At 38.8% G+C, this 13,595-nt stretch overlaps 1 protein-coding gene across 10 annotated transcripts in view; it reads left to right on the top strand.

The window, feature by feature from the left end:
• The window catches only part of ABLIM1 (actin binding LIM protein 1), a 76,222-nt gene that overhangs the window by 58,343 nt on the left and 4,284 nt on the right, over positions 1–13,595 (top strand). For 3 of the 10 annotated variants that reach the window (XM_029086204.1, XM_029086198.1, XM_010172952.2), the window contains 8 exons: positions 3,011–3,058; positions 5,378–5,518; positions 7,768–7,859; positions 7,997–8,102; positions 10,154–10,215; positions 10,525–10,585; positions 11,559–11,566; positions 12,852–12,926. In XM_029086204.1, the coding sequence (XP_028942037.1) occupies positions 3,011–3,058; positions 5,378–5,518; positions 7,768–7,859; positions 7,997–8,102; positions 10,154–10,215; positions 10,525–10,585; positions 11,559–11,566; positions 12,852–12,926 (593 nt within the window). Of the gene's footprint in view, positions 1–562; positions 668–3,010; positions 3,059–5,371; positions 5,519–7,767; positions 7,860–7,996; positions 8,103–10,153; positions 10,216–10,524; positions 10,586–11,558; positions 11,567–12,851; positions 12,927–13,595 lie in introns of all 10 variants that reach the window. The other 7 variants (XM_029086205.1, XM_029086199.1, XM_029086197.1 and 4 more) reach the window with 4 other exon arrangements.

Genomic DNA, 13,595 nt, shown 5'->3' with positions numbered 1-13,595 from the left:
GTGTGTATAGAACAGTTACGCCTTTTGATAGGGGACAAGTGACCTAACAGCTATTTTCCATCTGTAGCTTCTGTACGCTTTTGGTTTAGGGAACTGTAGTAACTGCCAGCATCTGCTTCTCTCTGCTTGGGAGTCGGTTTCATTTTGGGTTTGCTTATCAACAACTGTACTATGTGCCTGCAACTTTTAACTCCAAATATCAATCTCTGTACTAAATCATTGCCGAGTAACCTTCCATTCTTCTTTTCCATGCTGCCCATCTAATCTCCAGCTGCGAGCACACAGCTCCTGCCTGCATGCTGTCAGAATGAGTCTGAGCTGCTCAAACCTCAACTCCAGCCTGAACATAATTTTTTGTCTCCGCAGGAATATCAGGAAAAAAAAAAAAAAAAAAGTCACCAAGGCTACCAGTCCTCGTTATTGTTTGTATTTATGCTTTTGGTTCAACTTATTTTCTTCCTGGAAGTTTTGGTTCCACCGATTTTGTTTGGGTTTGATTGGGCTTGCTTTTTTTTATTGCTCTCCCTTTTCTCATTTTGTTTTCTCCATTCTTTCATTGGAGGCAATGAGCCGTCCAGCGGTCGGAACTCCCCTGTCCCTTATCGGCCCGACAGCCGCCCTCTCACTCCAACTTACGCTCAGGCCCCTAAACATTTCCATGTTCCAGGTAGGAGCTGGCACTGTATGTGTCTCGGTGTCCTGTCACAGTGTAGAATGTAGCCTTTCTAACTTTTGTCTTGTCTCCATCGTTTCACACTGTTTACCATGGGGTGCACCTTCAGCGTTTGTAACTGCTCTTGGGCTTGCTGAGAGGAGTAGTGCATTAAGAAATGGGGAGTGTTCATTGTCACTTTTACCTGTGCTGGTGTTTCACTGTTAGAATGTCTTGGTTTTCAGGGTCTGTTGATGGCCTGTGAGCTGGATATGAGCTATGTAAGGCTTGATTTTTCTCCCAGTTGTGCACCAGCTGAGCACCAGCATAACTCTGCGAAGTTATGGTTGGTTAGGAGGAGTTGGTTTTGATTCACAGTGGCATGCAGGAAAGAGTAGACTAGTGAGCCATTACATCTGTTGTTCATTGAGATTGGTGTAACTTGTTTTGATCTTGAACCCAGCAGTTCTAATTTAGTGTTCCTTTTATTTTATTTTAATTTTTTTTAAAGCAGATGAGGATGTTTCTTTCCTTATTTTGTGTAATGGCTTGGTGTCCTTAGAGAGACCTGCAGATCCACCTGCAGGATATGTGTGCCTTAGGATGCCCTCTCTGTAAAGGGCAGCCTGTTTTGAAGTGAGCTGCAGAGTTCTCCAGCCTCTAAGAAGATCTTGGATTTTGATGGGATGAGGATGTATGTCCCTATGATTGTGGACATGCATCTTCTGATTGCATCAGTGCTAGCTGAAAGCCTTATTACATCCAGTTATTCTTCAGGTTCCCTTTAGTGTAGTATCCCTTCGCACTGCCAGAGGTTACTGCTCTTCTTCCTTTCCTTAGATCTGGCAGATAAACTGTTTGTGGGAACTTCTTTTTCAGTCAGTGTGACCTGGCTTGGCTAAGGTAGGCTGTTTTAACTGCTTAAGCTAACCTGGCTCACGCTGACTTGCGTAAGCTAAAGCACACTTGCATGAATAGCTCTGAGTAATAATCTCTAGTGTGGTGGGAGAGCTGTCCTCTTCAGCTGGCGCCGTGCAGCCACAGAAGGAGCTGTGTTCCTGTGTTCCTGTCCTCCTTAGAGCTTTCTGGTATAGGTGTGCGCAAAAGTACTGCATGACTAGCCCTGTAATGTTTATACCTATTTGCTGATCAGGTAGCCGTAACAGATCACTAACAAGAATGAAATACCTCAGTGTCTTTGTGTGCAATGAATTTGCCTGTTTGGTCAAGGATGTAGAGTTCTGCAGAGTAACATTTGCCTCTGTTTCCACAGATTTCTAGGTTTAGCTTTGCTTAATGCCAAGGACTAACTTGTCTGCTGTAGCACTTAATTGGATCTGCAGTTCACAGCATGTAGTTCTAAAATGCTTTTTCATCTTTCATTCTAATGTAAATGGAAACTTTTTAAGGCAGTATGAAGTTGAAAAATGGGTTTCTGACATTAATTTTCTTGTTCCCAGTATCTCTTTTTGGTCTTCTAATAAGATTTTGACAGATTTTGCACTATAGCACTGATTTTAGATTAACTTTTGTACACGAAGTTTTGGCTTGGGTGGTGATGTAGTTTAGAACAAATTGGTTCCCATCTTAGATCGTTATTTGTAAAAATACGGTATCTTTTAGGCATGCTGTAGATTTACTGCATTAGAGGTCCAGGAAGTGTTTTTATTCGGATTTACATTGATAATGTGCAATGTGGTGGATCTTACATTTAAAAACAAAAAATATACAAAAAAAAGCAATAAAATCTTTCCCCATGGTATGAGAGGTAGTCGTGTTTTAGTTAACACTGCACAAAGCATCCCTTTGACTCGCTGAAGCGTGGCTGTTGTTAACTGTTCAAAACAGTGTATTAGGCAGCTATTTTGTTCTCTGGATTTTGAAGTGAATTGTAGGCTCACTGCATTCTCCTCTGCTCAATCCAGTCGGTCAGCTGGAAAGAAAATTGAGCTGATATGACTGAAGCACAATTTTCTACAAAAGTTATTTGGGGTAGATTTCCCCAAATGGCTTGTATCTTCACCACTGAAGTGTCCTGCTTGTTTGCATTTCCTCTCTAACTTTTATTCCACTGATAATCTGAATGTTTAAAATGAACGGTTCATGACTTGGATTCATCCACGTGTTGCAGAATCAGCTCCAAAGGACTTCATGCCACATGTCTTTGACTTTTCACTTGTTCTTATGTTTTCTTTTCTTTAAATAATCTGATTTTGTGTAATACTAGAAATAGCTTTCTGGCTTTTTCTTGTGCTACATCCTCGATTTGGTCTGTCTATTGTTTTAGTGTTGGAGTAATCTTTATCTGCATCTGAAGTAGTTTTCATATTCACATTTTTCTGTTTCTCATTTTCACAGATCAAGGTGTCAACATTTATAGAAAACCACCAATCTACAAACAGCATGGTAAATGATCTTTCTCTTTTTATTGCAAAACTGGAATGTCAACTGTTAAAAGGCACACAGACCAGTGAAAGCTGTTCAGTGTTTACTTTGTAAGCACTAAAATTCAGTAGTCCAAGCCTGACACAGCTGTTATTGCATGTCCTGCTAAGTGATTATTTTAAAGCATGTTGTTTCATTTGACTCATATAGTTTGAATCTTGGCCACATTGATATTAATGGCGAAATTGCCATTAAATGGGATTTTGCTGTCTCTTTAGCACGATGATGCCTTTTTGTATTTCACTTCTTCAAGTTTATATTTTCAGAATACAAGTACTGCTCATGGTAAAATGGACTAACAACAGACTTTTCTGACAGGAACTTAATGAAATATCCTTATTTTAAACAGGCAAAGTACAATAATTTGTTTCAACAGCAAAGTTGGAGATGTTATTATCAGACTGGAATTCCAAATGTACCTGTGGCTTTAAATAAGAATCTTTAATTATTGAAGATAATACAGGTGACTTAGCTCTGATGTGGCTAATTTGATTCAGAAGTTGTGTGGTATGGCTCAGGTAGTATGGTGTACTTGTTTTTCCAGAAGTTTGGATTCTGAGTTGGATAGCAGTGTTAGTGCTCTAATCTTTTTGATGTAGATGTTGTTACAGCAACAATGATGAAATGACAATGCTGGCAGAAGCCCACCACCTTGCCAGGCTTTAGTACTTCAGAGTGAGGTCCTGGTTATAACAGAGTGTGTTCACTCTTCCGTCCACATCTTTCTATGCCGTGCACAGAAAACTTTGAATAGGAGATGTTTTTTATGTCGTGATGAAAGATGGATGGCTCCACTTTTTAAAGACTTTGAGTTTGCATCCCTTTGCAGACTCTTTATCCAATGAAATGTATTTAAGGTTAAATAACAGATTAGCAGTCCTTACAGGGTTTAGATGAACAGTTGACTGAGAGCCACTGAGCGGAGATGATTAGGAAAGCCTGGGAACTCCATTCTGTAGTCAGGAGCGAGCATTACAAATAACACCTCTGGGGTATTACATCAGGTTTTTTTTCCTCTTTCTTTTTTAAATTTCAAACCATATGCTCATTTTTTTGAAAAAGTCTTAACATTATTTTTGTTTATTTTTATGGTTTAAATGTATCTCCTCACCTCCCATTAACTTGTGAATGTTTAACCACTGACATCATCAATTCTAATACGTAAGTACTGTTTGAAGTCATGCTTTTGTAAACTCTGACCAGCTTCCTCCATACCTGCAATTATGCTTAGAACTTCCCAATCATAAAATGCTCAGAATTCTGAATGGTATCTAATACTGATGTTCCTAAACAACCCTGAACATGTTGGATGAGCAACACAGTGCTTCACTTTGTTAACAGATGTCTTTCTGTTTAAGAAAAAAAAAAAAAAAGAGAAAAGGGAAAAAAAAGGTTCAGAATCTTGCTTCTGATACAATAGCTTCCTTCGTATAAGAGAAGGAGATTTGACGTAACTGTTCACAGATAAGAGGTAGTTAAGGCTGGTTTTAATGTAAACTGCATCCTGTTGGATTTTAATGTCAAGAAGTGAAAGCCATAATGCACATCCTGACATGCTTTTAAGAGACTTTGGCTTAGACTGGAATCTTAAGTGGATGCCCTACTGCTGAGATATTTTATTGGTGAGGTTCATTTCATTGCAAGTAGCTTTCCTTGCCAAGTTGATCTGAATGGAGTCTAGTATTTATTAATAAATTCACATCTGCTTTTGCTACTACTGCATGCTAATAAGCAAGGGCATGCAGCAGAAAAAAATCCTCTGGTTAAATAAATGTATTTGTTTCAGATTTCTTTTTTTGTTTGTTTTGCAGCTTTTCACAAAAACATAGGAAATAATTAGCATCAGTAGAGTTAAAATTAGTGTTGTTCCTCTGAACTATTTGTTTTCTTGCCCTAGAGGGAAGACAGATCAGTATATGAATCTGGTTTAATCTTCATGAATAATTGGCTGTCCTTAGGTGATATTGGCAAATACTGTTAGATTGATTTTTCTTATTCTTGACTAATCATTCTAACACTGTGCAACCCTAGTAAAATCCAGAGTTGATTTGGGGCTAATTTGGGGGTGGGAATGAGACAGCAGAGGAAGGTTTGATTCCAATCTGTTGGCAAGAAAAAGACATTACTTTGCTTCAAATTACAATTAGAAAAGCAAAACAAAATATTTGCTTTTGAAAATGAACTTCTTGTAAAGTATAAACTTTCGCCAAAATGAGGAAGACCTTTATATTGATACAGATTATTACATAGCTAAGTTCCCTGATTGCCATCTAGATGCAGCTGCTTTGGCAGCACAGAGCAAGTCCTCCGAGGATATCATCAAGTCCTCCAAGTTCCCAGCAGCTCATGCACCAGCACCCAACGAGATACCAAAGATTGAGACAGACCACTGGCCAGGTCCTCCCTCCCTTGCGGCCATAGGTATGCAAAATGAAAATGATACAAGCCATGAGGCTTAAAAGGTACTAATAATCAAAGTAGATTAATACTGGAGCTGTAAAAATGGATGATGAAGATTGTGTCCTCTCCAGGTGTTCACCACAAAGTGCAGTTCTTCTGGTGAGACCTCTGAGTGTCTCTGAATTTAAAACTATTCAATAGCACTGAGTAGAAGAGGTTTTGCTAAAGGGCTTTGGAATTGATCACACAGATATTAACCCATAGACAAATTCTTTGCACTCCTGTGCAGTAAGTTAAAAAATGTAGTCTGTCACACAAGCCTGACTTCTTTCAGTTATTGTCTATTTAGTCTTTTAGTCCTAAGCTAATAGCAAATATTCCACAGAAAATATTGTTGCTTCCAACCACATGACTAATTTCATAACAAGAAGCAATGACTGAAGTGGAACAGTTAATGGACAAAAAAAGTCCTGATTTTCAGAGTTACTGTTTATACAGACTTTGTATTTTTCTTCTGTGTTGTTGCACTACAGGTATCTCGTTTTCTTTTCTTTAAATCATGTGCATCACCATTTTTTAAGTTGTTTTGTTTTGTTGGTTTTTTCCTCTGTTAATTTTTATTGACCCCCATAGCATAAAATAAGCTATTTAGCCTGGTTCATTTATGAAGTCATGCCTGAAAAACACTGAAGGTGTTCCTATTCCAGGTGTCTGTGAAGGAGTGTATGGTTTTCAATGCAATGGGATTTTCATAGAAGTATTGGAAGAGGAGACACAGGGTGGGAGAGCTCAATGGCCAATTGAAAAAGGCCGCATATGCAGTGACAATTTTTTGAAAATGTTTTTTATATAGGATCTCAACCTGACAAACATTGCAGTCACAGTGATAACATCTACACACCTGAAACTCTCCTGACAATGCTTGTGATAGCTACAGCATTATTATGTTACATGTCTAAGGGGGAGCCTTTGTTGGCAATTTTGGCTCTCGGCTCAGACTTTAGCTGGTGGATAACAGTTTTTACTTGTTTCCAGTAAAACTGCTTTGTATATTGGCTATCAGGTGATGTTGTTACACCTGAGAAACTAAACAGGACTGTTTGGAAACTGTTTGGAAACTGTAAAGATAAAAATGTGCTCATGGATGTATTTTATTCAGAAATAAGAAGGCATCATACAAGATGAATTGCTACAAAACAAACCCACAAGCCCCAGGGTTTTCAGCTTATTGTCTGATTTTCTGAGTGTGATATTATACTTGCAGAGCTAGAATGAGCTCAACTGTAAAAAAAATATAGTATTACTGCTATTGTACTGAAAAGTCTTGCAAGAACTCAAGACACCAAAGTAATAAATAATTAAATACAAACAAATAGTTTCTACATAATTTTTTTCTCTTTTTCCGAATTACCATGAATTTAACACTGCTGTACAAAACATTTAATTGCTATAAACCTTCTGATACTTTAGTTGCAAAGTTTAGTTTTCATTCAGATAAAACACTGAGTTTGTCTATCATGGGGTTGGTGAATAACTACATCAGGATGTAGCCTGTGCAGAAAAAAATACTGCTGCTGTCTAAATGCTTGCAGCAATATCATATTCTGTGTATTCATGGAAGTGTCCTGATGTCTAAATTGAACTACTTCTTAAGAATATTCAAGAAAATAAAGATTATTGAATAAAAAGTAAGGAACTAAAATGTAGAACGCCTGTGTCTTAATTAATTTTAGCTTTATCCAATGGTTCAAATTTGTTTGCTTCATTTTAGACGAAGGATAATACCTTGTTCCAAATATGAGTGTCTATTTAGGAAATTAATATAGTTCAATTTTCCATTTGAAATGCTAATTCATAATTGCTTTTCTGAGTCTAGATAAAAGTATAAATGTAAACCAAACTTTTATGTTTTCAGCCACTGATACAGTTACTGGTGCTATTAAACCCCATATTTCCAGAACTAGCAGTCTGAGCTCCTTTTTTTTATTACATTGATTCATGGCTTTTGTATCCAGGACTGTTGTTTGGTTGGAAACCCACATGCAATTTAACTCTTGTTAATTTTATAGCCTGATAGCCATAGGGCAGGTTATCTGAGTGAGTTTTGTTAAGAGTGAGTTTTGAAAAAGTCTTTTGAATCTGCAAGAAAATAGTACTTTGTTTATTCAGTAAATCAAACTGACCAGTGCTTTGAACTAGCATTGAAATCTTCAAGCTGCGGTTGAACTGATAGACAAAGCACTCTCTGTACTGTGGTTTTATGGAAGCAGGAGCTGACATGAGACGCAGATCAAGTGGAAGAGAGGAAGATGATGAGGAGCTACAGAGACGCCGGCAGCTGCAGGAGGAGCAGCTCATGAAGGTGGTTATAAGCTTGTCTTCATACTGTTTCTGAGCACCATCCAAAAAGTGCACCTTTGTTTTCTGTGAGCAATTTCTACTAATGCCTCCATCAGCTTTATTTTATTGATGTATTTTTTTTTTAATTGCCATTTATAGCTCAACTCTGGTCTGGGACAATTGATATTGAAAGAAGAGATGGAAAAGGAGAGTCGTGATAGGTCAGCCCTCTCTGCCAGTCGTTATGATTCTCCAGGTAATTCATGTAGGTGATAAAGCTAATAATGAACAGAAGAGAGACCACTGGGACGACAGCTTGATATGTGTATATGTGGTGCTCTCCCTTGAAAGAGTGGCCTAATTCATTAGCTAGTTTTGGTGAGAGGAGGAGTGTTGTGGTTGTTTTTTAATTGGAAGAAATATGAGGTTGAGGAGTTTCGGGCAATTCTGAGGAGTGAGGTTGACTATCACATCACACACATGCTAATAGGCTGGATTATTTAATTACAGTAACACGTTTTGCTTAAACTGGTGGTTCTTATCACTGTTTTGTCTCTCCTACCAGGGACAGAACATCAGCAACATTTACCAGTGGGGCTGCATATTCCAAACACAGCCCATGTTTTGGCCTTGGCTGACATTTTGGTTGGGTTTATTCTGTTCCAGAGTAAAAGCACAAAAGTCAACTTTGGTGGCTTAGATTCTTGACCTCATTGCATATTTTGACATACATCTGTGGTCTTCTCAGATCTCCAGAGAAGGGTTTGGGTGTTTTATTTCACTCTTTTCATCCACTGGTCATTGCAGCACAGCAGCTGTACTTTGAGCCAGGAAGAGCCAAGATGAGTCTCTTTGGAGTCATCCACTGGAACAGCTGCCAAGCAAACTAAGATTTTCTTGTGTTCCCTGTTGCCTAAGTGTGTTGCCTCTATTTATGGTCTTGGAGAGAATGTCTGTGTCTCTCCTTCACTATCTGTAATTTTTACAGGGCCAGAGTCTACCTGCTCAACTCAGAGGTTATGAATTTTTAATTCACTTTAGCATAGGTTGGAGGACTCCTTTACTGGGGATGTGTATATCCCCCCTTTGGACTGATAATCAGTGCAGTCATCAGTTGCCTTTTGTGGAATCAGTGATACCTTTCCCAGAGCTGCTTACTGCTGGCAACAACAGTGCCTCAAGTGCTGCATTCCCTGCCCTTCTGTGGTAAACATAACATGTAAAAACCCCAGAATTACATTCTTATATGGAGGATCTTGTCTGAAGGGGCTGTATGAACTGTAGAGGTGCTATTGATCATTTTGCTGATAATCTTTCTATTTATCCATCTTTTTGTCTGTATTTGAAAACACACCCTTGACATTTCCACGTTGCCTTTATCTTGCTTGTGCAATTTCTGAGGTCGGTGCAAATGCTAAGTTGAATGTGCCCAGACACCTTATTTCAGCTTCATTTCAGATGAAAGGAGGAGTCGCAGACTCCCGTCACATCATGTACCAGGATAACTATAATTTTGGATCAGAATGACAAATTCTCAAATTTGTTGCATTCCCTCAGCACTGCCCATTCTGATCATTCTGTTGAAGTCAGTAGCAAAACGTCTGTTGATTACAGTGTTACAGAACCAAAACTAATGGCTTTTCTCCTTTGTAGCAAAAAATGACAAGCTGAAGCGTGTGAATACAGAGAGAATGGAGTGTGCAGGCCATGTGTATCTTGGCTTGTGCAGCAGCAGAAGCTGGAAGCATGAATGCAATAATAGTTGCAGTAGGAATGATAAAAAGGGAATTCAGGAAAGGTTCAGAGGGTATAATGATATATAAACCATGTGTGTCAGGAGAGTGGAAGTGAAAAGACCTGCATGGGAGACTTAACAGGGAACCTACCCAGTCAAAGACTGCTGATCTTGGATTCTCCTTATCTTTTATTTTGGTCCCATGATAAGGTGCACAGCAATACTTTATCTCACTAAAGACTAAAAAGTTATTTTCTCTGTTGTCTGATCTTTGAGCATTATGTTCAACTTGGTAGAGACCACTTTGATTTTGAGCCTGGCAAAATGACAGTGTCCCTTCTTGATGACCTGCCACCATGGCATGATAAAGCTGCATGTAACTTACTGAATGTATGGAAGATTGTGATGAGTTTGGAGCTGAGATGTTAGTTTCTTAAAGTCAGTGTGTCTCAGTTGATTTTATATATATGCCTAGCTCTTTTAACTGTTTTTTATACTAGTTGATTCCTCAAATGTTCTTGTTTTTGAGTTTCCATGGAATTTTTGCAGTAAAAGATTCTTTTCCCTTCCTCATTCAACAGCACATGCTTCAGCCTCCAAAACCTCTTCTCTCCCTGGCTATGGAAAAAATGGACTTCACAGGGTAAGGAGTTGATGATTTTGAGAAGTGAAAGGTGGCTTTAATTATCCATGGTACTTTATTTCCATATTCACTGTATTGGATTTTCAGTTTGATCAAGGTTTCTTGTAAAACCATCTGAAGTCAGACAAAACGTAATTTCCCTTCCCACAAACTACATTGTTAAAAAAGCAAGAAAACAATGCAAGAAACGTTCTGAAAACTTAGGAGGAAATAAAAGGCTTACAGCAATTTATTTCTCCCCATATGCCAACCAGCTTGTGAAGTCATGAACTGTGATTTTATGTGCATGTCCCTCTTTTCCTATTACAGCCGGTGTCTACAGATTTTGGGCAGTACAACAGTTATGGGGATGTGAGTGGTGGTGTTAGAGGTAAGGCTGAGGAGCTTTTTTACATGCCACTTCATTACCGAACATGTTATGATATTTGATAATTTCCACTGGTTTATTTTAAGATTGTGGTCACGTTGTATTTGCTCAGTATATTTTAACTTCCTCTGGTAAACTCAACAATTAACTCAAACTCTGCAAATACCTATTAAAATGTTTGGGTTCATTTTGCTAAATCTGCTGTGTTTTGCTGGGCCTTGTTTATGGCAAGGGACTGCTTTAGCATTGGTGCAAATGGAAAGCAGGTAACATATATTATCAGGAATATGTACTGAGTTCTGTTACGGTGTTTTTTTTCTCTGAAAATTACCATCCACTGCACAGTCTGAAAGAATGTGTCACAGTGAAGAAAGGAAGATGATGCCTTGTAATCCCCATTGCTCATTATGACTTATGATGTGATATCAATCATTGCCTAATAAAAATTGACAATATTTATGAAAGCTATGAAACTTTGAGAGTTAACATTTTGAAATCATTTGAGTTGAGAGAGAGAGAGAGAGACAGGGGCTAGTTATCTCCAAAGTGAGATTGATCCCAGCTACCTTAGATACCCTATGATCAGGCATCTTCTGTTGGTGCTTGTGTCTCTCTATAAACTGTGGAGGAATCTAGACAGCTACCTGATGGCAAAGGTTAGGTGAGGTGAATCCTACTCTACACATTCGAGTTTTAGTTGGCTATTTATTCACTTGATTGTGGTTTTGTGTCTTTTAATATTTCCAAAGTGACTTGATTTCTCTGGATGAGAAGCCCAAAAGGAAAAGGGCTGCAGTACTGGGAGTGTTTGCCTCTTTACTAAATCTAAAAGTAGGAAGGTTGCTGGCCTTAGAGAATTGAGTGGAATTTTTAAAAGATCAGGTAGACCAGAGACACAAGGATTATCTGGTAGATTGGGACTTGATTCCTGTTCTTTCACACTCCAAGCTGATGAGATTTCTCTTTTGCTTTTCAGATTTCCAGGTAGAGTACGGGTTTTCATCAATCAACTGACAACAGAACTAAAAGCATCTATTTTCTTGAAGTCTGAATTTCTGCTACAGGGAAGGGTTTCTTAAGACAATAGCTTTGATTTTCCTGCATGTTTAAACATAAGAACCAATGTAGGTTCTTATAAAAAAAAAAAACAGGCACAGCCTCAGATTCCTCTTTGTTACCTCCCCAGAGCTGGGTTGAGATGGCTCACACCAGTTCTTTGACTTGCTCTGTAAAATCCACTGTCTGTTGATATATGAGCTATCTGTAATTAGTGCTCTCTGGACAGCTGAGGGTGGATTTATTTCCAGCCTCTCTAGTACTTACCCCAGAGACATATAGAAAGTCTCTTCTGGACACAATTTTTTCCCATAGCAGGAGCCTTGAGCTCCTCATTTTTACCCTGGAATTTGCTCTCCAGATAAGATGGCTGATCAATACTTTCCTATAGTGCTGCCATCAGAGATGAGCCAGTGAGAGATGTGCTTGCAAATATAAACCCTTTTACTATAAATCCTGTATGCAGGGTTTTTTCCAGAATGGTTTGAATCTGGCTGGCTCCTCCTCAGCACAGTCACAATATGAAGTGGCAGTTTAAGAAAGGATTTAATTACTGGGATAACTTCGTTAATGGTGTATCAAAGTAATGACGATTGAAAAGATAATAAGATTATGGAAGGAAAGAGGAGTTGTCCATGTTTGTGCTCAAAATGTTATTTCGTTAGGAACAGTACTTCCATGTCAAAACAGCACCTTTTTACCCTATCCCTGTTTGTGTTCATAGTAAAAATTTCCCATTGTAGAGAGAAAAAAAAAAAAAAAACAAACCCTCAGCTGATACAGTAAATGTCAGGAAGGCAAGTCCAGAGATGTAAGAGTGCTTTGTGTCCTGTTGGGTGGGAGCTGAATTAATGCTTCTGCATATTTGTCCAGAGAAGAACCCTACTTAGTCACTGGGATGGGAAAGGGCTCACCACTCTCTTGGGGTCCCCAGCTCCACCTGGGAAGTGATGTTGGTAGGCTCAGTGGGGACCTATCACCAGCCTTAGCAGTGACAGAAGGCTGTGGTGGCAGAGGGGATCGAAGGATCCCTCTGCATGCCTCAGAGAAGTAGTAAAGAGTAGCCATGGCAATGATCCATATGGTCAGATTAAATATTAAGACTTGAAGGAAGTCTTAGGGCAAATTCACCTTTGTTTTCACCACTACTTGAGTACCTTTACCCTCTGTGTGTGTAACCTATGTGTCTGATGTATACCTGTATCTGATGCAGTCCCTTCCGGATGGTCATGTCCCTGGAATGAGAATGGACAGAGGAGTATCTATGCCTAACATGTTGGAGCCAAAGGCAAGTGCAGATGTTATTCACTTTCCTTCAAGACAGTGAAGATTTGACTGTGAAATGCAGATAAAATATGGGAGATGTCTTAGTTCCCTTGTTTTTCTTTACCTCACCTCAGTCCCTGCTCCTTATGTGCCAAACCTCTCCCTTTGTCCTGGACTTTGCTTGTTACAGGTGCTAGTACTCAGGCAGGCTGAGGGCAGCCCAGGTGTGGTTCTTAGGTTAAGGAGGCTTTTCTAGAGACAAAGGTGCTGAAGATGCTCAATAACTAGTTCTCTGTCAAGCTTCCACTAGCCAAAACAGAAGGCCAAACTCAACGGGAAAGTCTCAGATCTGTCAGTTTGGAAAAGTGATGCAGAATATTGTGGCTCACAATGCACTGTTGAGGCTGTCTTGATTTAAAAATTAATGAAATCCCATTTGAAATAAAGATCCACGTAAGTTAGATACCTACATTTCTGTCTGGATCTGTCTTTAGCTCTCAGCACTGTTAACCTGACACTATTCAATAATGTTGAATTCCCTATGTAGGAAATTCTTCAGGAGATTTATTAGAAAAAGAAACAATGTCTGCAGAATATAATTTAAGATATAAATTAAAATGCTTTCACAGCTATGTTTAGAGATGTGTGAGTCAAAAATGAACATAATATACAGAGGGGATTCAACCAAGGC

Source organism: Antrostomus carolinensis, unplaced genomic scaffold (genome assembly GCF_000700745.2).
Source record: "Antrostomus carolinensis isolate BGI_N321 unplaced genomic scaffold, ASM70074v2 scaffold568, whole genome shotgun sequence".
In the NCBI taxonomy this organism is placed as follows: Eukaryota; Metazoa; Chordata; class Aves; order Caprimulgiformes; family Caprimulgidae; genus Antrostomus; species Antrostomus carolinensis.
Note: the sequence above shows the minus strand (reverse complement) of the source record. Positions and strands in the feature narration are given on the sequence as shown.